Source organism: Microcaecilia unicolor, chromosome 6 (assembly GCF_901765095.1).
Source record: "Microcaecilia unicolor chromosome 6, aMicUni1.1, whole genome shotgun sequence".
NCBI classification, from domain to species: domain Eukaryota; kingdom Metazoa; phylum Chordata; class Amphibia; order Gymnophiona; family Siphonopidae; genus Microcaecilia; species Microcaecilia unicolor.
In genome coordinates, this window is record NC_044036.1 from 198,953,422 (window position 1) to 198,979,668 (window position 26,247).

Below are 26,247 nucleotides of genomic sequence, written 5' to 3' on the forward strand. Positions count from 1 at the left end.
GATGCGAGCTGTGTTTCAGCATGTGTATGCCTGCTTCAGGGATCAAATATAATCTGAACCCTTGTTCATTATACAAAACAACACACATGTATTCCTGTACTTCAACAATTCCATGCACTGCTAGTGATGTTAAAAGAGCGAGTAGATCACAAGAACTATAGTAGGACCTGCATGCACTGGCTCCACTGCATGCAAATTTCTCTCGTGAATATTCATTGTGGATATCCTGAAAACCTCTGGGACACTGCTTTAATACATAGGCGCCAACATTTTAAAATGATTGAGGGATGCCCAACATAAAAATTGTCTCTCCCTGGGCACAGTGGAGTAGCTGGTTCAATGTTTGGGGTGCTCAACCCACACTGCACATGGGGCTCCTTCTACAAAACTGTGGTAAAAAGTGACCTGCGTTTTTTAGGTGCTCATTTTTTACCGCAGCTGGGAAAAGGCAATTTTTTAATGGGCTGGGAAATGAGCCTGCGCTAATATTAAAACTAGTGCGTGCCTATTTATGGCCTGAGTCCTTACTGCCATCCATTGACCTAGTGATAAGGCCTCATGTGGTAATCATGCAGTGCACGCCAACATGGGCGTGCTGCCAGTTACTACTGCTACTACTACTACTTAGCATTTCTAAAGCCGCTAGGAACCCGGTGGGAATTAGGAAATTATTTTCTACCTCGGGATTCGGTGCATGCCAAAATTGGAATTACCACTGGGCACACACGCTACCCCGACAGTAGTTCTGATTGAGCGCATGCTACGTGCACCTTTATAAAAGGACCCCAGAAAGAGCTGGCTCCTGTGCCTTAATGACTACTACGCTTAATGGAAAAGTAAGGAGAAAGTTCCAAGGAATGGAATGAAACTATGCATTTGTTACCTTTTTTTAATGAACTTGTGTGGAACACGTGAGTGAGAAGGTTGCCTGATTAGAAGCACCTATAAATAGTCTCTCATGCATTATTATTAATAGTGTCTCATCACAAGTATTATTACTATTATTACGTTGTAGCTAAGAGCAGAGATAACTCTGCTTAGCTTATTGACTTCCCCTCTTACTACAGCATCCTGTGAAAGGTCATTTAGTAATATTGATGCAGGTGAAAAATTGCTTAAGATGAACAATGGAAAGATACTTCAAGCCTGGGAACTCGTTTCATTATGAACAGCATCACAGGTTCAGTTGCCTTCCATAGGAAAAGTGATTCTTTGCTTCAGCAAAAGCTAGAAATGTTCCTTTAACTTTCCCGGTGGTTTATTTGGATATGTAATTGGGTAAATTCTATAAGTGCTGCCTACAAATCAGCACTGAAAATTATATGCACTGAGCATTATTCTAGAAAGAGTGCACATCCGTTACAGAATAGTGCTTAGGACATGAACCACACCAAAATTTAGGTGCCGACAATTATGTCTGCTAAAAGCTGGTGTAAATGTCACCACATAAATTAGGTGTGGTTTGGCCAAATTCTGTATTTATGCACATATGCCCCGAAACACCCCAAGCCACGCCCCCATGATTTTACACAGGTTAGGATTTACGCAAAGATTTTATAGAATACGATCGGTATGTAAATCCTAATTAAGGCCAATTAACGCTAATTGGTTGTTAGCACCTAATTATTGGCACTCAATGGCTTGTTAAACAATTAAGTTGTGCGCTGGTTCGCTTTGCAAAGTTAGTCACCATTTATAGAAACTGGGGTATGGGGGTAAAGGAACATAAATGCTATTCAGTGCGTGAAAAAGGTCTCTCGTAGCATTACCCTACACGTTTAAGTACGTACTGTGACAAATAGATGTATAATTTTAGATGTCATGGGTATAGGTAAGGTATATTCAGGAGCAGAGTGTGGGCAGAGTCATGAAGCACACACATATGTTGTAAAATATGCATTTACACACGTACTTCAGTCACAGACATTTATATCTGCTCCCAAACTGGTGTAAAGGGATGTTCCACAATATAGCTCTGGTATTGGCAGGGGTTTAAGCTGCTATTTTATAAAGACATACAGACACTAACATAGCATCCTTACTAGATGAGTCCAGGACTTGTGGGTTATGCCCATGAACCAGCAGAGGGAGACAGAGATTAGCAAGCTGTGGGCTCTGCCCTATAAGAACACTGTGCAGCCTCTGGTGCTCACTATTTCTCCAGCTACTACTACTACTACTACTTATCATTTCTATAGCGCTACAAGGCATACGCAACACTGTACACCATACACAAAAAATACAGTCCCGCAATTCCTGCAGCACCTGGACTAATTCTGGAAGGATCCTCCTTGCTCAATTGGAGAACTAGAACCAGTTGAGAAAAGGAAAGGAGAAACTCCTAAATTTACTTTTAAAACAAACTAAGAGGAAAGGAGCCTCGAGGACGTCTCACGGGAGTCTAAGAATTTCTCCCCTTTTTCCTCACTCCCTTACACTGTCTATTTTCTGAGGCCATTTTCTTTATTTAAAAAAAAAAAAAAAGCCTAATTCAAGCAATACCTTTACTGCAAAGGAGTATTTCTGCTCCTAAAAATCCTAAATTTTTCAAAACTATGTCTTCACAATTTGATCAGTTGGGAGTCCCTTCCAGAGATGAGTCATTCTTGGGAGAGCCCAAAGGTTTTCAGCCACACTTAATGTCATGGGAAATGGCAGACGTAGGCTGCAGCACCGACCTAAATTTTATTTTGTGGCTGGTGAGTCTGAGGTAACCACTGGATCCACTATCGTGGAAGCTTATTCTGAACAGGCTAAGTATGGTTTGTGTGCTGCAGGGGGGTGGCATACAGACTCCAGTGACTTCACTTTGTGCTGGCAGGTCCTCTGCCATTTCCAATTGCAGTAATAGTTCTGGCTCTCAGAAAAAGCATATTTCTGGGCATAATGGAGGTTCTGCTACTGTTTCTTTGCTTTCTGACGGCACCAAAGGAGAGGCCTTGGGAAAATTGGCTCCCAATTTTAGGTCTTCTGCAGATGCTAATATTCCTGTATTCCTTCTGCAGACATAATATTTCAGGGATCTAATGTTTCTGAAACTTATCACATAGCAGCTATCCCAGTTCAGGAGAGGAGGAAGCAGAGCCAGAAAAACGCACAGAACTAGGAACAGAGCTGGTAAATGGTTTCACAACATTTTCACCGAAAAATGACGCTGATGGCATAGTATTATCTACAGGGTGGGGAGTACTTAGTAGAGGGCTTTGAGAATGAACATTTAAAGTAGAATAATACTTTTTCTTGGTGAAATATAATTGGGAAATTATATTGTCGCTGTAGACCTTTGCAGACCTCAAGATTGTGCTCTGAAGAATGTTTACACCAAGTTCTTTCTTCCCGCCTAACCTGGCGTTTCAATATCTGAAGACCGTCGTGGAACCAAGGTTCTCATCAAAGGCAGATAGAAGAGTGGAATTCCATTTTCTGTTTGTTAAGCAATTGGCAAGGAGAGAAAATCAAGGGAAAAGAAAGCAAACAAAGGAGCACATGAAGTGTGATCAATTTTATGCAAAAAAAAAAAAAATAAAACATGAATGAAAAGAGCAGGAGGTCTAACCCGAGAAGAAAATGGAAGAACCAGTTGAAAAGAGATCAGAAAGTGATCTGACCAAGAAACAGGAAGTGCAGTAAAGTTTATGAGAGAGAAAGGGGAAAGCCAAGGTGCTAAAACGAGATCCAAACTTCATGGATGGGAACATGAACATATTGAGTAAGATTTAATGAATCTAGGAATGCTAAAAATGGAGATGCCCTAGGAGACCAGACATTGTCCACATGCATGTTCAAATCACCAAGTATGAGGAGATTCAGAAATTGGGTCACTGCATCGGCTAAAGACTGCAAGAGGGTATTCCAGCTAGTAGTAGGCATCGCCAGGGGATAGTAAAATAGTAATAGATACACAGGAGAAGAAAAATGCAACATTACTAACAAAATTCTGGCTAACTAAGTGAGAAACAAGAAATCTCAGAGGAAGGTGTACTACCTGGAAGAATCAAGGCCACTCCATTGCCCTGCTTAGATAAGTAGAAAAGTATTGCCCTATTGGGACAGACTGAAGGTCCATCAAGCCCAGCATCCTGTTTCCAACAGTGGCCAATCCAGGTCATAAGTACCTGCCAAGATCCCAAAACAGTACAATACATTTTATGCTGCATATCCTAGAAATAAGCAGTTGATTTTCCACAAGTCCATTTTAATAATGGTCCATGAATGTTTCCTTTAGTAGGCCATCCAAACCTTTTTTTAAAACCCTGCTAAGCTAACTGCTTTTACCATATTCTCTGGCAACGAATTCCAGAGTTTAATTACATGTTGAGTGAAACAATATTTTTTCCGATTCTTTTTAAATTTACTACTTTGTAGCTTCATCGCGTGCCCCCTAGTCCTAGTATTTTTGGAAAGCTTCACATCTACCCGTTCAACTCCACTCATTATTTTATAGACCTCTATCATATCTCCCCTCATCCGTCTTTTCTCCAAGCTGAGGAACCCAAACCGCTTTAGCCTTTCCTCATAGGGAAGTCATCCCATCCCCTTTATCATTTTCTTTGCCCTTCTCTTTTCCTTTTCTAATTCCACTAAATCTCTTTTTCAGATGCGGTGACCAGAATTGCCCACAATATTCGAGGTGCGGTCACACCATGGAGTGATACAAAGGCATTATAATGTCCTCATTTTTGTTTTCCATTCCTTTCTTAAACCTAACATTCTATTTGCTTTCTTAGCCACCGCTGCACACTGAGCAGAAGGTTTCAACATATCATCAATGACACCTAGATCCCTTTCTTGGTCGGTGACTCCTAATGTGGAACCTTGCATTATGTAACTATAGTACAGGTTCCTCTTTCCCACATGTATCACTTTGCACTTGCTCACATTAAACGTCATCTGCCATTTGGATGCCCAGTCTCCCAGTCTTATAAGGTCCTCTTGTAACTTTTACCAATCCTCTTGCAATTTAACTACCTTGAATAACTTTGAGGTATATTTTTAAAGCACTTAGACTTACAAAGTTCCCTAGGTTACTATTGCGCTCATTTTCGAAAGAGAAGGGTGCCCTTTGTCCTTCTCTCAGGGTCGTCCAAATCGGCATAATCGAAAGCCAATTTTGGGCGCCCTCAACTGCTTTCCGTTGCGGGGACGATCAAAGTTCCCGGGGGCGTGTTGGAAGCGTAGCGAAGGCGGGACTGGGGCATGCTTAACACATGGGCGTCCTCGGCCGATAATGGAAAAAAGAAGGGCATCCCTGATGAGCACTTGACTGACTTTACTTGGTCCATTTTTTCTTGCGACCAAGCCTCAAAAAGGTGCCTGAACTGACCAGATGACCACTGGAGGGAATTGGGAATGACCTCCCCTAACTCCCCCAGTGGTCACTAACCCCCTCCCACCCTAAAAAAAAAATATAATTTTTTTTTTTTTGCCAGCCTCAAATGTCATACCCAGCTCCCTGATAGCAGTATTCAGGTCCCTGGAGCAGTTTTAGTGGGTACTTCAGGCAGACGGGCCCAGGCCCATCCCCACTACCTGTTACACTTGTGATGCTAAATGTGAGCCCTTCAAAACCCACCACAAACCCACTGTACCCACATGTAGGTGCCCCCCTTCACCCCTTGGGGCTATGGTAGTGTATAGTTGTGGAGAGTGGGTTTGGGGGGCTCAGCACCCAAGGTAAGGGAGCTATGCACCTGGGAGCAATTTCTGAAGTGCACTGCAGTGCCCCTTAGGGTGCCTGGTTGGTGTCCTGGCATGTGAGGGGGACCAGTGCATTACGAATGCTGGCTCCTCCCATGACCAAATGGCTTGGATTTGGTCGTTTCTGAGATGGGCGTCCTCAGTTTCTGTTATGGCCGAAAACCGGGGACGACCATCTCTAAGGACAACCATCTCTAAGGTCGACCTAAATGTTGAGATTTGGGCGTCCCCAACCGTATTATCGAAACAAAAGATGGCCGCCCATCTTGTTTCGATAATACGGGTTTCCCCGCCCCTTCATGGGGCCGTCCTGGGAGGACGCCCTCAGGAAAACCTAGACGCCTCGTTCGATTATGCCCCTCCACATAACTTTGTAAGTCTAAGTGCTTTGAAAATGAGCCTCTTTTGGGCTCATTTTCAAATAGAAAAACGTCTAAAAAGTGGCATAAAGCAGCATTTGGTCATTTTTCTCACAAAAACGTCCAAATCAGTGTTTTCAAAACCTATATTTCTCTATGAAGTCCATCAGAAGTGCGTCCAAATCTCAAGGGGGCATGTGAGGGGCATGTTCAGGGTGGGACTTGGACGTTCCTACGACTTAGATGTTTTCAGCCATAATGGAACAAAACAAAACCATGTAGAACTAAGATGTTTTGAGCTAGACCTGTTTTTATAACGAGTAAGGCACAAAAAGGTGCCGTAAATAACCAGATGACCACTGGAGAGAATCAGGGGTGACCTCCCCTTAGTCCACCAGTGGTCACTAGCCAGCCTCTATGCCAACCTCAGATGTTATACTCAGGTCCATTAGAATAGCATGCAGGTCCCTGGATTAGTCTAGTAATTGTGCAGTGCACTGCAGACAGGTGGACCCAGGTTTTTACCTTCCCCTACCTGTTACACTTGTGGAGGAAACTGTGAGTCCTCCAAAACCCACCAGAAACCCACTATATCCACATATTGGTGCTCCCTTCACCTGTAACGGCTATGGTAGTGGTTTACAGTTGGGGGTAGTGGGTTTTGGGGGGCTCAGCAGACAAGGTAAAGGAGCAATGTTGAGATGTGTACCTGGGAGCTTTTTATGAAGTCCACTGCAGTGCCTCCTAGGCTGTCTTGGGATGTCAGGGGGACCAGTCTACTAAAAATGCTGATTTTGTGCGTTTTACACTTGGATGTTTTTTGGGGGTTTTTTTCGAAAATGGACCAAAAAAACGTCCACAGTATTTTCGAAACAAAAGATAGACGTTTTTCTTTTTCGAATATGACCACCTTCCCTATTTAGATTTTGGATGTTTTTTGCAAAACATCCAGTCGGACTTAGACGTCATGTCGAAAATGCCCCTCTGTGTGTCGTCAGCAAATGTAATTACCTCACTAGTTACTCCCATCTCTAACTACCCTTCTCCATTGAGAATACTGACCATTTAACCCTACTCTGTTTTCTATCTTTTAACCGGTTTTTAATCCACAATAGGACACTACCTCCTATCCCATGACTCTCCAATTTCCAATGGAGTCTTTCATGAGGTACTTTGTCAAATGCCTTTTGAAAATCCAGATACACAATATCGACTGGCTCACCTGTAGAATATATGCATAGGTTGTGCTATTTGGATAATGTTTTTCTTTAGAAAGGGACTTGTGCTGACAACCTCAGAAGTATAGGGTCCCAAAAGAGTGTCTCCTTTTTCAGGAAGAACCCAAGGGAACATGGGGACCTAGTATGCTCTGCCTCTTTCAAGTGTAGCCCTCAGTTCTGCTTTGCATAGAAAGATCTATCAAGAAAATAGCTAAAGCTTTATAATGGATTTAACCTTAGTGCAAAGAGATATATTTTGATTAAAGAAATTGACTGAGCTGTAGCTAGTGGCACTTCTGCAGACGTTTTCACAGCTGTTCGATATATGGTATAATTGGTCATGCTATGTATAGTTGCCATGAGAAGAAGGCTTTAAAAGTATTTGTAGAAAAAGCACCCACGGATACGCAGGAAAATGCTCCCAGACCTGGATGGCACAAAATACAACGGACCATGTTCTCAAGTATATACTGGGAAGTGTCCGCAAAACAAACCATGATGTGTACAGTTGGTCTTGGAGATATACCAGGGAAGGGATGCGTCCAGAGATGCACAGGACAGAGCAGTCACCTCTCAGTCCTCCTGAACAGTCATAGTTCCCTGCTTGGGGGTACCAGAGAGAGACTCACAAAATGCTATAAGAGAGAGTGTGGTTGACAGTCTCAAAGTGCCTTTCCCAAGTCCTGGTGTGATTTGATTAATCATGGAACCGGATTGCTTTCAGCTTATTTCGTTGCCTTAAACAGCTGAATAATTTACAAAAAAACATGTTTGCTTGTTGCCTTAATTGCTTTTGGATTCGGCGCAGGAGCCACCACAAATGCTGAGCAGGGCAGTCTCCTGCAGCGACTTTCCTTTCTTGCCTGTCCCTCTCTCCCTCCCTCTCGCTTGGTGCCCAGCAGAGCAGGAATTTTAACATGGGCTTTAGGGGACAAACTCAATTTATTTCCCATCTGCCACTGCTCCAAGGGGGCTGCCTTATGGCGACTTAGCATGGCATCCTTCAACTTGCCTTCCCCTGGCATTTCAAGTATTGTTGCCCCCTCCCCCAATTACATTTTGCTCTTGTACATTTTTGATTGTACAATGAACAATTTGATTATAAAAAAAAAGAACCGACATGCATATGTAAAGCAAAGCCAGTGTCATAAGCTCTCATCTGTCTAGAGGATGTCTGTCTCGTATATTCTATGATTATTCCACACTTGATATACTGACTTTCTGTAGATACAGTCAAAGAGGTTTACATATACTATTTTTGCAGGATGTTTGTGTTTGTTTTGTCATTTTTTTTACCCTAAAGGTTTTTCCATTTCCTTTTTTAAAGCAGTGGTTTAATAGAACCAATCATTTTTCCAGTCTTACAGAAGTGAGATTTAGCTTTATAGCAAAGGGCTCCCCAGGGTGTATCTCACTATTCCACAATTGCTTTTGGCGTGTCGAGAAGCCGGGAAGCTGGAGGGCCAGTGATTGGTCACCGAGAAGAATCTCATTATTCTCCTAAAAAGGTATTTTAAAAATCTGCATCTCATTCCTTTTTCCCAGCAGTTATTTTCTTTTTTAATCTTTATTTTTATTGAAGTTTTTTACATAAAAAAGGAGAAAAAAGCGTGTTCCATTACAGGGAAGTACAAAAAAACTGCAGCTTGTATCAAAATAGTGACCATAGCTGTTGCAGGGTAAATAATCACCGAACATTATATCAAAATACTCAGCACATATAACACTCACATATTGATTGTTAAATGCCACCAAGTTAATGGAGGTTTGATGATTATAAGCTGGTAATAGCCATACGTATCCATGGCAAGAGATAGCTTTCTTTTCTTTTTTTTTGTATCTTTCAGTTTTGTTTTGTTTTTTAACGCTAAGATTGCTTATAGAAAAACAGTTTACACCAATGCACACTGCTTGAAAAGTCCAGAATCTGGGACCAGCCTGGTGGCTCAGTGGTAGTGTAGCACTCTGCCATGCAGGAGGACCTGAGTTCAGGTTTCCAGGCCAGGTCTCTGCTCTGTGTGTTAGCCAAGGCCAGGGGATGCATCTACTACTGTTAGTGAACAAGTATTTTCAAATACATAAGTATTGCCATACTGGGACAGACCAAAAGTCCATCAAGCCCAGCATCCTGTTTCCAACAGTGGCCAATCCAGGTCACAAGTACCTGGCAAGATCCCAAAACAGTAAATAGATTTTATGCTGTTTATCCTAGAAATAAGCAGTGGATTTTCCCCAAGTCCGTCTCAATAATGGCTTATGGACTTTTATTTTAGGAAGCTAGCCAAACCTTTTTTATACCCCGCTAAGCTAACTGGTTTTGCTACATTCTCTGGCAACAAATTCCAGAGCTTAATTACACGTCGAGTGAAGAAAAATGTTCTCCTATTCCATGACCTGTTGCTCTAGAACATTCTTTCCACTAAATAAAATGCTTACACATTGTGCAATATGTTTACCTTTGAGGTACTTGAATGTTTCAGTCACAGCCCTCTTCTTTCTTCTGTCAGGTCTATGTCACGTCTCATTTCATAGGGCTCACAGGGTCATTGTACTGAATTGAATACTCTCTGAAGAATTAACATTCATTAAAAGCACCTGTAAGCTGTTCATGTGTATTCAAAGAACTGTTAGCTCATGAGTGCATTAACTAATCTGCATACACTAGTATGTGATACTGTTAACATGAAATCTGTTTGTGAAATAAGATGCAAATCAATGCAAAATATATCATTACCTCTTAGCAAAGGAAAAAAGTATATATGCAAACAGCTTTAGAGATACGTTAAAGTAAGAAATGTAACTATCAGGCTTATTTTTGAAAGAGAAGGGCGCCCATCTTCCGACACAAATCGGGAGATGGGCGTCCTTCTCCTAAGGTCGCCCAAATCGGCATAATCAAAAGTCGATTTTGGGCGCCCTCAACTGCTTTCTGTCGCAGGGATGACCAAAGTTCACAGAGGCGTGTCAGAACCGTAGCGAGGGCGGGACTGGGGCGTGATTAAGAGATGGCCGTCCTCAGCCAATAATGAAAAAAAGAAGGGCGTCTGACGAGCACTTGGCCGACTTTACTTGGTCCATTTTTTCTTGTGACCAAGCCTCAAAAAAGTGCCCGAACTGAGCAGATGACCACTGGAGGGAATCGGGGATGACCTTGCCTTACTCCCCCAGTGGTCACCAACCCCCTCCCACCCTAAAAAAAACTTTTAAAAATTTTGCCAGCCTCTATGCCAGCCTCAAATGTCATACCCAGCTCCATGACAGCAGTATGCAGGTCCCTGGAGCAGTTTTAGTGGGTGCAGTGCACTTTAGCCAGGCTGACCCAGGCCCATCCCTCCTACCTGTTACACTTGTGGTGGTAAATGGGAGCCCTCCAAAACCCACTGTACCCACATGTAGGTGCCCCCCTTCACCCCTTAGGGCTATGGTAGTGGTGTACGGTTGTGGGGAGTGGGTTTTGGGGGGGGGGGTTGGGGGGCTCAGCACACAAGATAAGGGAGCTATGCACCTGGGAGTCCACTGCAGTGCCCCCTAGGGTGCCTGGTTGGTGTCATGGCATGTCAGGAGGACCAGTGCACTATGAATTCTGCCTCCTCCCATAACCAAAGGGCTTGGATTTGGTCGTTTTTGAGATGGGCGTCCTTGGTTTCCATTATGGCCGAAAACCGTGGACGACCATCTCTAAGGTTGACCTAAATGTTGAGATTTGGGCGTCCCCGTCCGTATTATCGAAACGAAAGATGGCTGCCCATCTTGTTTCGATAATACGGGTTTCCCTGCCCCTTCGCGGGGCCATCCTGCGAGGACGCCTTCATGAAAATTTGGGCGCCCCGTTCAATTATGCCCCTTTTTATGTATCTTCTGGGGTGGCCTTCATAGGGTTAGCAGACTGGGCACACTTTCAGGGAGGTAACACTGAAAGGCAGGGTTGGTCTTACTGGATACTGTATTTTGAGCTTTATAACTGGGGGGCCACTTGGAACTTAAGCCACATTCTCCCAGGACTTTCTAATCGCCCCAGGAGACTCTCTCTTCTCTATTATCTTTCAGAGCTGGATTGAGCTCAGATGTGGTCACAGATGCAGCTTCTTCTGGCTGCCTGGCCCTCCTATCCAATGTATCCTCTCCTTCTTTCTGGGATCAGTGTTTTCATGCTGCTCTCTGTACTCCAGAGTTGCTTAAATCCTTTTTCTTTGTAGAAGCAGTGGTGAGTGGCGGACTGACCATTTAGGCAATCGGACAGTCCCTGAGGGCCCAGAGGCTCTGCCCGTTTACCTACCACCGCTGCAGCACATTGCAGCCCTCCCCGATCCTACCTTGAAGGGACTGGTGATCTAGTGGCCTTTGCGGGGGTAGGAAAGAATCCCACTCTTTCCTGCCCATTACTCTGCATGACGGCACCAGTGCCGCTGTGTTTTAAAAATGGCTGCTGAGACTTCCAAAACCCGTGAGACTACTGAGCACAGTAGCAATAGCAGGAAGGAAAGAGGGGGGTTCTTTCCCGCACCTGAAGAAGCCACTAGACCACCAGGCCCTTCAAGGTAGGACCAGGGAGGGGGGCAGTGGTGGCAAGCAGTGGCCGGGGGCCCCCAATGATCTTTATTGCTCGGAGGCCCCGACCACTGTCAGTCCACTCCTGTGTGTTAGTGCATTTAGGTAGATCACACTGTCAAGCCTAAGAAACCCCTGTCATCCCTCACTATTTCTCAACTCCTCCTGGTACAACGACTGGGCTAACTAAAGTCCTTGTATCCACTGGCAGAGTAGTTAGAAACCACAGACGAGGAATTCAAATGGGGCTAGGGTTTTATACCAGTCCCAGCGTCCCTCCCAAAGGAGGTCTCCTCTTAATATTATCTCACTAGTCAGGAGAACCCTTTTTTTTAGTACAGCCTCTAGTAGTCTCTACCATGCTCTGAAAGAAGTACTTTAAGGGTTTCTACACTACTCCCCCCCTTCTAAAAAAAATGATTAACCAAATGAAAGAATTTTTCTAAAAATACCTTATGTAGGCATCAACACTTAGGGCCCTGTTTACTAAGTCATGTTACATGTGCTTTAGCGTCTTTAACATGCATTAACCATATATGCACCTACAATATCCCAATACACACCTTAGTAAACAGGGTCCTTAGTTTTGACTAGGAAAAGTTACTAAGGGTGTAATTCTATAAGGAGCCACATAGATTTAGGCAGCAAGAATGCACAGAAATACCTGTATTCAAGTCACGGTCATGCCCAGTGGGCGTCAGCAGCCAAAAAAGCAAACGGGATGCTAGGAATTATTAGGAAAGGGGTGATAAGACCAAAAATATTATAATGCTTCTGTTTCACTCCATGATGCGACTACACTTTGAGTGTTGTATTCAATTCTGATCGCCTTATCTCAAAAAAGATATAGCTTAAAAAATCAGGAGGCAGATCAGATGCAGTGACAATTTAAAAAAAAAATTTTTTACCAAAACTTTTTTTTTTAATTATGTGTTACTAGTAAAAAAAAAAAAAAACCGTTTCTTAAAGAAATGAAACGGGTTCTAGTAAGGTTTTCCTCTAATGGCAATTATGTTTTTAAGGGACCTGTTAGGAGAGAGTATGTGTGAGAGAGAGTGAGTATGTGTGAAAGAGTGAATGAGTATGTGTCAGAGAGAGAGAGTGAGTGAGTGAGTATGTGATTGAGAGACACAGTGTGTGATTGAGAGAGAGGCAGAATACGTGTGTCTGTCTGTGTGAGTGAGAGAGTGTAGTGTGTGTCCCATGTGCACCAATTATGCTCTGTCCCCTGCATTCATCCATATGCAGCAAACGTCCTCTGTGCCCTGCCCCCTCCATCCATCCATGTGCAGCATCTCTCCCCTGCATCCATTGTGGTGCAGCAATCCTCCTCTTTCCTTTGCCCTCCCTCCTCCACCTCCCTCCCTCCCTCCCAGTTCCAGGCCCCCCTCCCTCCCTCCCCTCTCTCCTTTCCATCCCCCCTCCAAGTTCCAGGGCCGTCCCCCTCCCTTCCTCCCTCCAAGTTCCAGGGCCGTCCCCCTCCCTTCCTCCCTCTGAGTTCCAGGGCCGTCCCTCCCTCTGAGTTCCAGGGCCATCCCCACCTCCCTCCCTCTGAGTTCCAGGGCTGTCCCCTCCCACCCTCCCTCCTAGTTCCAGGGTCCTCCCTCTCACCCTCCGTTCCTCCCAGTTCCAGGGTCCACCCTCCGTCCCTCCCAGTTCCAGGCTCCCCCCTCCTTTTGAGTTCCAGGATCGTCATCCCTCCCTTCCTGTTGCAGGCCCCATCCCTCCGTTTTTGAAAAGTCATCTTCACTTACCCCGTTGGGGTTACGGCGGCCGGCAGCAGCGGTACAATGCGTGCAGGCTCGGCCTGTCTCTCTCAGCTCTGGTCCCGCCCTCATTTCCTGTTTCCGCAAGGGCGGGACCAGAGCTGAGAGAGACAGGCCGAGCCTGCACGCGTTGTACCGCTGCTGCCGACCGCCGTAACCCCGACGGGGTAAGTGAAGATGACTTTTCAAACTGGGAGGGAGGGTGGGAGGGACGACAATCCTGGAACTGAGAGTGAGAGGGGACCCTGGAACTGGGAGGGAGGGACGGAGAACGTTGGGGCGAGGCCTCTGGTTAACGACAGCCACGTGGTCGGACCCCCTCCCCCCGATCCCCTATCCACCGGCGTTGTGCTCCTGCCGTCGTGTGACGTGGGGGGTGGGGTGGCAGTGGCGGCACCTCCTGTGCTAGCCTCCAGTGTTCCCTGCCCGGGGGGGGGGGGGGTGGATCAGCTGTGAGGTGTTGTTTTTTTTTCTACCTTTTGCGAGGGTTCTGTTGCTGTCGTCATACTGCATATGGTGACGTCAGCCTGAGCTACAGAGCCTAGCAGACTAACTCCGAAGAAGCCACGGACATAGGCAGCAAGACGCATAGAACGTTGGAGGTGAGAATTATTATATAGGATGTGCTCAGCCCACGGTGCCCTAAACAGAGAGCCACTTACCATCCCATCATCGCACATATAAAAAAAAGTCCACTGCTTACAATGTGGATTGCAAATGGTAAAAAATCTCTATCAGGCTCATTTTCGAAAGCGATGGACGTCCATCTTTCGACATAAATCGGAACATGGACGTCCATCTCCCAGGAACGTCCAAATCGGTATAATAGAAACCCGATTTTGGACGTCTCCAACTACAGTCCGTCCCAAGAATGTCCAAATTTCAAGCGGGCATGTTGGAAGTGTGGTGAAGGCAGGACTTGGGCGTGCCTAAGACTTGGGCGTCTTTGAGCCATAATTGAAAAAAGCAAGGACGTCCTAAAGTAAAACTTGGACGTTTTCACCCGGACGTGTTTTTTTTACTAATAAGGCACAAAAAGGTGCCCAAAATGACCAGATGAGCACAGGAGGGAATTGGGGATGACCTCCCGTTACTCCCCCAGTGGTCACTTACCCCCTCCCACCCTCAAAAAACATCTTTAAAAATATGTACTTATGCTTATGTACTTATGTACTTGTTTCATGCCGGCTTCAGATGTCATACTCAGGTCCATGACAGCGCATGCAGGTCCCTGGAGCAGTTTTAGTGGGTACTACAGTGCACTTCAGACAGGTGGACCCAGACCCATACCCCCCTTACCTGTTACATTTGTGGAGGAAACAGCAAGCCCTCCAAAACCCACCACAAACCCTCTGTACCCATATCTAGGTGTCCCCTTCACCCATAAGGCTATGGTAGTGGTGTACAGTTGTGGGTAGTGGGTTTTGGGGGGCTCAGCACACAAGGTAAGGGAGCTATGTACCTGGGAGCATTTTATGATGTCCACTGCAGTGCCCCCTAGGGTGCCTGGTTGATGTCTTGGCATGTCAGGAGGACTAGCGCACTACAAATGCTGGCTCCTCCCAAGTCCAAATGGCTTGCATTTGGACATTTTTGACTTGGGACATCTTTGGTTTCGAAAATCGCTGAAAGTCAAAGATGTCCAAATCTAGGGAAATCCAAATTTAAGGACGTCCTTGGATTTGGACGTCTTTGACAGTATTTTCGAAACGAAAGATGGACGTGCATCTTTTTTCAAAAATACGGTTTTCCCCGCCTCTGGATTTGGACATTTTACAAAGACGTCCAAATCCAACCGTAGACGTTTCTTTCGAAAATGCTCGTCCATGTCACTAAAGACCATTGTTTAAAGTCCCAAAGTTATCAAAAACGAAAATTCAAATACAGACATCTTATGATGATCCATAAAAATCCATATGATATATGTGTCTTGCATTCAAAAGTTCATAGCATCACGAACGATAGGTTGGCTTCTGTACTTCTCCCGTGTTTTTAAAAACCACTGTTGAATGACCCCCTTATCACCAACACAAGCTGTGTTTCATGGAAAAAAAACTACCTCAGGGAAATAAATTTAGAAGCATTTTCAACTGCTTATCGGTGTGAGCACTCCCAAAACGAATGAAAATTTTGTGTCACTGCATCTTATCTGCCTCCAGATTTTTTAGGTTAGGGCTCTTCAGCTTGAAAAAGGGATGGATGAGGGGAGATATGATTGAGGTCTACAAAATCTTGAGTGGTATAGAACGAGTAGAAGTAAATCTATTTTTACTCATTCCAAAACTATAAAGACTAGGGGACACTCGATGATGTTACATGGTAATACTTTTAAAACAAATAGGAGGAAATATTTTTTTCACTCAACGAATAGTTATCTCTGGAACTCGCTGCCGGGGGATGTGGTAACAGCAGTTAGCATATCTGGGTTTAAAAAAGGTTTGGACAAGTTCCTGGAGGAAAAGTCTATAGTCTGCAATTGAGATGGTCCTGGGGGAGACTACTGCTTGCCCTGGTATTGGTGGCATGAAATGTTGCTACTAATTAGATTTCTGCCAGGTACATGTGACCTGGATTGTCCACTGTTGGATACTAGGCTAGATGGGCCATTGGTCTGACCCAGTATGGCTATTCTTATGTTCCTATGTATGTTGACATATACATGTGTAAATAACTCAATGGTTAGTGCAGTGGCCTCAGGGAAACTGGGTTCAATCCCCACTGCAGCAGCTGCTTGTTACTCTGGGCAAGTCACTTGTATATAATGCCACTCTTTCCTCTGCTCTGGACACCCTCGCACCATCCACCTCCCGCCCCACAAAGCGTACTAATCCCCAGCCCTGGCTGACCCCTTGCATCCGTTACATTCGCTCCTGCGCCCGATCTGCTGAACGCCTCTGGAGGAAATCTCGCACCCATTCAGACTTCCTTCACTACACATTCATGCTATCCTCCTTCCACGCCTCCCTATTCCTTGCCAAACAGGACTATTACACCCAATTGACCAATTCTTTCAGCTCCAACTACCGTCGTCTCTTCTCCACCCTTAACTCCCTCCTCAAAGTGCCCTCTGCTCTCCCCCCCCCCCCCCCCCCCGCTCTCTCCTCAATCACTGGCCGATTACTTCCGTGACAAGGTGCAAAAGATCAACCTTGAGTTCACTACCAAGCCATCTCTTCTTCACCCTTCAACCCTCTCCCTCAACCAACCAACCCAGGCCTCTTTCTCCTCCTTTCCTGCCATCACCGAGGAGGAAACCGCTCGCCTTCTTTCGTCCTCGAAATGCACCACCTGCTCTTCTGATCCCATCCCCACCAACTTACTTAACATCATCTCTCATACTGTCACCCCCTCCATCTGTCATATCCTCAACCTCTCTCTCTCCACTGCAACTGTCCCTGACACCTTCAAGCACGCCGTAGTCACACCTCTCCTCAAAAAACCATCACTTGACCCTACCTGTCCCTCCAACTACCGCCCCATCTCCCTCCTACCCTTCCTCTCCAAAATACTTGAGCGTGCCGTTCACAGCCGCTGCCTTGATTTTTCTCTCCTCTCATGCCATCCTTGATCCACTCCAATCCGGCTTTTGCCCTCTTCACTCGACAGAAACAGCACTCTCTAAAGTCTGTAATGACCTGTTCCTTGCCAAATCCAGAGTCCACTACTCCATCCTCATCCTCCTTGATCTATCTGCCACTTTTGACACTGTCAATCATGACTTACTTCTTGCCACACTGTCCTCATTTGGGTTCCAGGGCTCTGTCCTCTCCTGGTTCTCCTCCTATCTCTCCCACCGCACCTTCAGAGTTCACTCTCATGGATCTTCCTCCACCCCTATCCCCCTTTCAGTTGGTGTTCCCCAGGGATCTGTCCTTGGACCCCTTCTCTTCTCAATCTGCACCTCTTCCCTGGGCTCCCTGATCTCATCTCATGGTTTCCAGTATCATCTCTATGCTGATGACATCCAGCTATATCTCTCCACACCAGACATCACCGCTGAGACCCAGGTAAAGGTATCAGCCTGCTTATCCGACATTGCTGTCTGGATGTCCAACCGCCACCTGAAACTGAACATGTCCAAGACCGAGCTCATCGTCTTTCCACAAAAACCCATGTCTCCTCTTCCTCCACTTTCTATCTCAGTTGATAACACCCTCATCCTCCCCGTCTCATCTGCCCGCAACCTCGGAGTCATCTTTGACTCCTCCCTCTCCTTCTCTGCGCATATCCAGCAGATAGCCAAGACCTACCGCTTCATCCTCTTTAACATCAGCAAAATTCGCCCTTTCCTCTCTGAACACACCACCCGAACTCTCGTCCACGCTGTCATTACCTCTCGCCTTGACTACTGTAACTTACTCCTCACCGGCCTCCCACTTAGCCATCTATCCCCCCTTCAATCTGTTCAGAACTCTGCTGCAAGTCTCATATTCCGCCAGAACCGATATACTCATATCACCCCTCTCCTCAGGTCGCTTCACTGGCTTACAATCAGATACCGCATTCAATTCAAGTTTCTCCTTCTTACCTACAAATGCACTCAGTCTGCTGCCCCTCACTACCTTTCTACTCTCATCTCCCCTTACGTTCCAGCCCGTAACCTCCGTTCACAGGACAAATCCCTCCTCTCTGTACCCTTCTCCACCACCGCCAACTCCAGGCTCCGCTCATTCTGCCTCGCCTCACCCTATGCTTGGAACAACCTTCCTGAGCCACTACTACTACTAACTAACATTTCTAAAGCGCTACTAGGGTTACGCAGCGCTGTACAATTTAAACATAGAAGGACAGTCCCTGCTCAAAGAGCTTACAATCTAAAAGAGCCCTTACGCCAAGCCCCCTCCCTGCCCATCTTCAAGTCTTTGCTTAAAACCCACCTCTTCAATGCTGCATTCGGCACCTAACCCTTACCTTTCAGTAAATCCAGACTGCCCCAATTTGACCGCCCCTATCAGACTGACCGTTCACTTGTATCTTAGATTGTAAGCTCTTTGAGCAGGGACCGTCCCTCTATGTTTAAATTGTACAGCGCTGCATAACCCTTGTAGCGCTTTAGAAATGTTAAGTAGTAGTAGTAGTAGTTTGATTGTAGGTATAACAAATCCCATTCACTTTCCCCTTCCTACGTTCTATTCTATAAGTACACACCAGTATTTGATTCACATGGGCGGAGTCTGGGCAGAGCATGGGCAGGACACGTTTCTGTGTGTAACATTACAAAAGATTATAATATTCTTGTGTTCTTTAACAATATAGATGTGAGGATTTACACCCGCTCTATGGCTGCTATAAGCAATTGTGCCTAAAATATAGACACATATTTGACCTCTTACACTAGTATTCTGTAAAGAAAAATGGGCACCAACTTTATATAGAATTACCCTACCAGAATGTAATGCGCCTTGTGGTACAACTGAAACAAGGTGTGAAACAAATTCAAATAAAAGAATGTAACAAATACTAGCGTAGCCTGCCAGGACAGCAGAAATCTGTGCAGGGAACAAAAGGAAAGGAGGTAAATTCCCTACGAAAAACAAATACAAGAACACAAAAAAGCAGGGAAAAGTCCATGGACTTCCAAATAAACGGATCCACAGGAGATCAAACCAGTAGATTCATAAGTACATAAGTATTGCCATACTGGGAAAGACCAAAGGTCCATCAAGCCCAGCATCCTGTTTCCAACAGTGGCCAATCCAGGTCACAAATACCTGGCAAGATCCCAAAAAAGTACAAAACATTTTATACTGCTTACCCCAGAAATAGTGGATTTTCCCCAAGTCCATTTAATAATGGTCTATGGACTTTTCCTTTATGTAGCCGTCCAAACCTTTTTTAAACTCCACTAAGCTAACTGCCTTTACCAAATTCTCTGGCAACGAATTCCAGAGTTTAATTATATGTTGAGTGAAGAAAAATTTTCTCCGATTTGTTTTAAATTTACTACATTGTAGCTTCATCGCATGCCCCCTAGTCCTAGTATTTTTGGAAAGCTTCACATCTACCCATTCAACTCCACTCATTATTTTATAGACCTCTATCATATCTCCCCTCAGCCGCCTTTTCTCCAAGCTGAAGAGCCCTAGCCACTTTAGCCTTTCCTCATAGGGAAGTCGTCCCATCCCCTTTATCATTTTCATCGCCCTTCTCTGCACCTTTTCTAATTCCACTATATCTTTTTTGAGATGCGGCGACCAGAATTGAACACAATATTCGAGGTGCGGTCGCACCATGGAGCGACCTAATAATACCTAACAGAAGGTTTCAACGTATCATCAACGAGGACACCTAGATCCCTTTCTTGGTCCGTGACTCCTAATGTGGAACCTTGCATGAAGTAGCTATAATTCGGGTTCCTCTTTCCCACATGCATCACTTTGCACTTGCTCACATTAAACGTCATCTGCCATTTAGACGCCCTGTCTCCCAGTCTCGTAAGGTCCTCTTGTAATTTGTCACAATCCTCCTGCGATTTATTGACTTTGAATAACTTTGTGGCATCAGCAAATTTAATTACCTCACTAGTAACTCCCATCTCTAGGTCATTTATAAATATGTTAAAAAGCAGCGGTCCCAGCACAGACCCCTTGGGAACCCCACTAACTACCCTTCTCCATTGAGAATACTGACAATTTAACCCCACTCTCTGTGTTTTTAATCCACAATAGAACACTACCTCCTATCCCATGACTCTCCAATTTCCTCTGGAGTCTTTCATGAGGTACTTTGTCAAACGCCTTCTGAAAATCCAGATACACAATATCAACCGGCTCACCTTTATCCACATGTTTGTTCAACCCTTCAAATGTAATAAATAAATAAATCTACTACATTTCTTTGAAGGGTTGAACAAACATGTGGATAAAGGTGAGCCGGTTGATATTGTGCTTTCCCACACATGGCAGGCTCAATGCAGCTTACATAGTAACAATAAAAAGAATTACAAAGTCGGAAGAAGAATATACAGTTTGTGGTAAACGCAAAATTAATGGGGTTATCGGATAAGTAATTTGATTGGTGAGGCAAGATTTCCCTTCACTAAATCCATGTTGACTTTGTCTCATTAATCCATGTTTTTGAATATGCTCTGTAATTTTGTTCTTAATAAAAGTCTCTACCATTTTGCCCGGCACTGACGTCAAACTCACCGGTCTATAATTTCCCGGATCTGCTCTGGATCCTTTTTTAAAAATCGGCGTTACATTGGCCTCCCTCCAATCTTCTGGTACCACGCTCAATTTTTTCAGCAAGCTCATTTTTCAGTTCTATCAGTACTCTGGGATGAATGCCATCCGGTCCAGGAGATTTGCTACTCTTCAGTTTGTAGAACTGCCCCATTACATCCTCCAGGTTTACAGAGAATTCTTTAAGTTTCTCCGACTCGTCAGCTTCGAATACCATTTCCGACACCAGTATCCCACCCAAATCTTCCTTGGTGAAGACCAATGCAAAGAATTCATTTAATCTCTCCGCTACGGCTTTGTCTTCCCTGATCGCCCCTTTTACTCCTCAGTTATCTAGCGGTCCAATAGTAGGCTCGACATTGTGCCGTGCTTCGGTAATCAAATGTCTGCATCAGGTGTCTTTTGTCTATTGAGCGCTGTCTCTGCGCTTTGTGACGTTTACAAAATGGACGAAGCTTCATAAAGCAACATCAGTGTGGCTCAGACCAAGTACACAGACCTGGAAGATCCAAACATGAGAGTAGCAGGACGAATGTACATATGGAGAAGTGATGGTCATTGCATTTCACAGGTACTCTGTCATGTTCCCAGGCTTTGACCAACCAGGCGTGAACTCTGGACAACGTGAGCCCTTGGCCTACTGTCATTGAGTGGCAGCAGGAGGCAAAGCCCTCCAAGCAAGAGTGGGCAGGATTCAGGATGCACTTGGCTTGGCTAGAGTCAGATACTGGAACAAGCTTGGCTTGACTGGGCTGGAGCCAAAAGCTGGAATGGACTTGGCTTGACTGGACTGGAACCAGATACTGGAACAAGCTTGGCTTGACCGGACTGGAACCAAATGCTGGAATGGACTTGGCTGGACTGGAACAAGTTTGGCTTGACCGGACTGGAACCGGATACTGGAACAAGCTTGGCTTGACCGGACTGGAACCGGATACTGGAACAGGCTTGGCTTCACTGGAACCGGATACTGGAACAAGCTTGGCCTGACTGGAGTGGAACCAAATACTGGAATGGACTTGGCTTGGCTTCACTGGAATCGGATATTGGAACAAGCTTGACCTGACTGGAGTGGAACCAAATACTGGAACGGACTTGGCTTGGCTTCACTGGAACCGGATACTGGAACAAGCTTAGCTTGACTGGAGTGGAACCAAATACTGGAACGGACTTGGCTTGGCTTCACTGGAACCGGATACTGGAACAAGCTTGGCTTGACTGGAATGGAATGGAGTGAAACCAAATACTGGAACAGACTTGGCTTCACTGGAGCCGGATACTGGAACAAGCTTGGCCTGACTGGAGTGGAACCAAATACTGGAACGGACTTGGCTTCACTGGAACCGGATACTGGAACAAGCTTGGCTTGACTGGAACAGGACTCAGGATACTCAGGCAGGATTCAGGATTTACAAACAAGCTTGGCAGAAACAGGATTCAGGATACTCGGACAAGGCAGACAAGCAGGGTAGGGCTGAAGCTAGGGACAAACAGGGTAAAGACAGACAAGCAGGGACAGAACCAAAACTGAAAGCTTGCAAGGCTGAAGCAAGCAGGAAGGGAACTGAAGCTAAAGACTACCAGGGTAAAGACAGACAATCAGGGGCAGATACAATAGCAAGGAACTGAAGGTAAAGAAACACAGGACAGATACAAGCAGGATACAAAGCTGACCCACACAGACAACATAACTAAGGCTGAAGCTAAGAAATAGGGGACTAGAAATAGCAAGGCAGACTAGGCAGGACACAAAGCTGAGCCACACAGACAAACAACAGAACTATGGCTGAAGCTAAGGTAGAAGGGACTAGAACAAGCAAGGCAGACTAGGCTGGACACAAAGCAAACAACCAGACAAACAACAGAACTAAGGCTAAAGGCAGAAGTGCACACAGGCACCACAATTAAGAAGACAAGACACAGAAGTGCCCACAGACACACAGACTACAACAAGGCAACAAGGATCTAGGCAGAAGTGCTCACAAGCACACAGACTAATCTGGGGACCTTTGTCCTTGCAAAGGCCCTGAATGAAAGGCAACCATTTCCTTATAAACAGGGCAGAGACAGGAAATACACAGAACTAGGGTTACCATACGTCCGGATTTCCCCGGACATGTCCTCTTTTTGAGGGCATGTCCGGGGCGTCCGGCGGATTTTGCCCCCGCCCACGTTTGTCCGGATTTCTGGACAAACGTGGGCGCGGGTGCGGGCAGGCGCGTGCGTGCGGTGGGCGTGTGGGCGGGCGATCGGCGTGTGGTCTCCCGTCCCCTCCCCTCCCCTTCCTTACCATGTTCCCTGGTGGTCTAGTGGCGTCTTCGGGGCAGGAAAGAGCCCCCTCTTTCCTGCCCGGAGCGCTGCCTCCCCTGTCTATCATCCTTCTCGGTCTGGCTGGGGATTCAAAATGGCCGCCGAGAGTTGAACTCTCGCGAGGCCGCTTCAACTCTCGGTGGCCATATTGAATCCCCAGCCATACCGAGGAGGATGCAGCAGGCAAGGGCAGGCAGCGCTCCGGGCAGGAAAGAGGGGGCTCTTTCCTGCCCGAAGAGAAGACGCTACTAGACCACCAGGGCTAGACAGTAAGTGAGGGGGGGGGTATGTGATGGGGGGGAGGGGACTATGTGACGGGGGGGGGGGGGAATAGGGGCGGAACCCGGACCTGAAGGGGGCGTGGCAGGGGCGGGGCATGGGGCGGGGGCGGGGTAGGGGGCGTGACATGTGTCCTCTTTTTCAGAGGACACAAAATGGTAACCCTACACAGAACCCAAAGTGAGGCTTGAAACACAGAGGAAGTGGAAACCCTACAGGACAGAAACAGGAAATACACACTGAACACCGAAGTGAAGCTTGAAACACAGAGGAAGTGGAAACCCTACAGGACAGAAACAGGAACTACACTCTGAACACCAAAGTGAGGCTTGGAACACACAGATCAAACACAACAATATAGATAGAAGCCAGGCTGACCAGCAGAAAAGATAAGTCGAAAGAGGGGTCACGGCCATAGTCGTGATATACGCTGTGCTGTTAACTGTACATTTAATAGCACTCAAGATATGTATTGATATAAAGACAGCTGCTATCATTTACATTAGTGCAGTGGCCACCAGCTGAATATCACCCAACTGTCACTATATTATGGTTACTTACATATTATACTTGTCTTTAAAACCAAACCTTGTCTATGAATTCGATGGAGATTAATGGATAAGCCTGACAAGTTATGTGGTGCTCTGGAAAATAAATTAGAGTTCTATCATATTGAATGTGGTTGGTGGTTTCTCTTCCTTCCAAAACTCACACACATAAAAAAATCTTTCTTCTTGTTCATTCTTCAGCCACTGTTATCTTGAATGAGTTGAATTGGACGGACTCATTGGAGGACATCTTCATCCAAAACCGGAGGGAAGACCCGTCTTTGCTCTGGCAAGTGTTTGGCAGTGCAACCGGCGTGACCCGTTACTACCCAGGTATGTTTTCCCTCAGTCACAGCACACAAGATAGGACCTGGGAACATTACAAAAATAAACATGAAACTAGGATATGAGCTTGCAATTATCACATAATGCTGAACTGGGAAGAATTGCCAGGCAGGATTATATCAAGGTTTCAAAGGACACAGACAGAGCATCTCAAAGGGATACTAGAAGATTATTCCAGTAAAATGTTTCAGCTGAAAAATTATCTTTTTCTGTTCAGCTCTGAATATGCACAGACTTCTGCAATTTGCTCACTTTTAAATGGATTAAAAAGAGGTATTCCTTTGTGCAAGAGAGGAAAGCACCTTGCATGCTATTTTCAAAAGTCAAAATGCTGACCCCTCATAGCCGGTCCAAAGTAGATAAGTACTTTTAGTGTGTGTAACTTGCAACTGCTAATTTTCTAAGGGGAACTACCAGGCAAACAGGGCAGCAGGATATAAGGAGCACAGAGCAGCACTTACAGGGGGATGATCAGAAGCAAACGCTGGTGCTAGAGGCTGTTAGCGCCGGCGTTTCCTACCGCCCCTGATCAGAGTCCCCGAGCACGTGAAACAACGCGCTCAAGGGCTCTGAACGCAACTAGCATGCAAATGCATGCAAAACAGGGCTAAACATATTCCATCCCCAATGATCAGTGACCAGCACACCAAAGATTGGGACGCTGGCCATGGCAAACCGTACACCAGCTCTAAGCTGACCACTGGGGAGGAATGGTGAGCCCTGTCCAGCAAGCATTTGCATGCTAGCAGGCCCCCATTCCCCCCAATAAAGCAAACCCGAAGACCCCCCCCCCAGCGACAGGGGGCTGGAGGTCTGGCAGACCTCTGGTCCCCCCGACGATTCTCCCCCCCCCAGGTTCAGGGAGGGCTGGAGATCTGGTGTGTCTCTAGCCCCCCCTAACTCCCCTCAACATTTCCCAAAAAGTTCACCCTTAGCGACAGGGGGGCTGGAGGTCTGCTGAACCTCCGGTCCCCCTGACCCCCCCACTCACTGAACTGTGTCAGGGGAACCGGAAGTCCAGCGGACCTCCAGCCCCCCTGTTGCTCGGTGGGGGGGGGGGGGGTCACCCACTGGACCACCAGGGACTTTTTTGGAAATGCTGAGGAGAGTTAGGGGTGGTTGGAGACCCACCGGATCTCCAGCCCTCCCTGAACCTGGTGAGGGCAGATTGTCGGGGGGACCGGAGGTCCACTGAACCTCCATCCCTGGTTTCGCCTTGCTCGGGGCAGGGGTAGTTGGGGTCTGGTAGTCCCATGGACCTCCATCCCCTGTGTTTGACAGGTTTGGGCTTTTGACAGCCCAGACCTGTCAAACAAGTGCAGGAGGATTGTGCTGAGCACATGCTCAGTCACAATTCTCCCGCACTTCTACCCCATGATCAGAGATAATTGCATGCTTAAATTTGCATGCCATAATCTCTGATCATAGTTCTAATAACACCCCGCACTGTTCCAGCACTATTTTTAGAGTGCTGTTTGGAACAGCGTGGGGCTTTTGATCATCTGTCTGTTATATAGCAGGAAAGCTGTACATTAAAGTTGTTCTCAGCACTGCATGGGGCCTTCAAGCCTCAAATGTTGCAGCATCCTACCCTCCCTGCAATAACCCCACCTCTGCTCTGTCCAAACTACAACTGTAGGAGCGCCAACACATTGATGCCTTCATCAGGAGGAGTGGGGGGGGGGGGGGGGGAGAAACAGGATGTTGAAGGCCCCATGCCAGTGCTGCGTTTCACTGCAGCAGCCAGCAGCAGCAGCAGCAGAGATCAGAGATAGGATGGCTGTAATGGCAAGAGGAACGGAAGAGAGAGGTGAGATCTGACACATTGGAGAGGGGTAGGGAAGATTTAGTACTAACCATCTTGAGGGGAGACGAGATGCTGACCACCTGAAAAGGTAGGGGAATAGAGGTGATGCTGGCTGCCTTGAGGGTCTAGGTAGGGAAAGAAATATGCTTGTCATTTTGGGGGAGGGTGGGGAGGGGAAGGGGAT

General features: G+C 46.1%; 1 protein-coding gene across 1 annotated transcript in view; it reads left to right on the top strand.

The window, feature by feature from the left end:
* The window catches only part of CACNA2D2 (calcium voltage-gated channel auxiliary subunit alpha2delta 2), a 1,426,314-nt gene that overhangs the window by 1,023,479 nt on the left and 376,588 nt on the right, over window positions 1–26,247 (top strand). Inside the window, exon 6 of the mRNA XM_030206789.1 lies at window positions 24,113–24,244. Within this exon, the coding sequence (XP_030062649.1) occupies window positions 24,113–24,244 (132 nt within the window). The remainder of the gene's footprint in view (window positions 1–24,112; window positions 24,245–26,247) is intronic.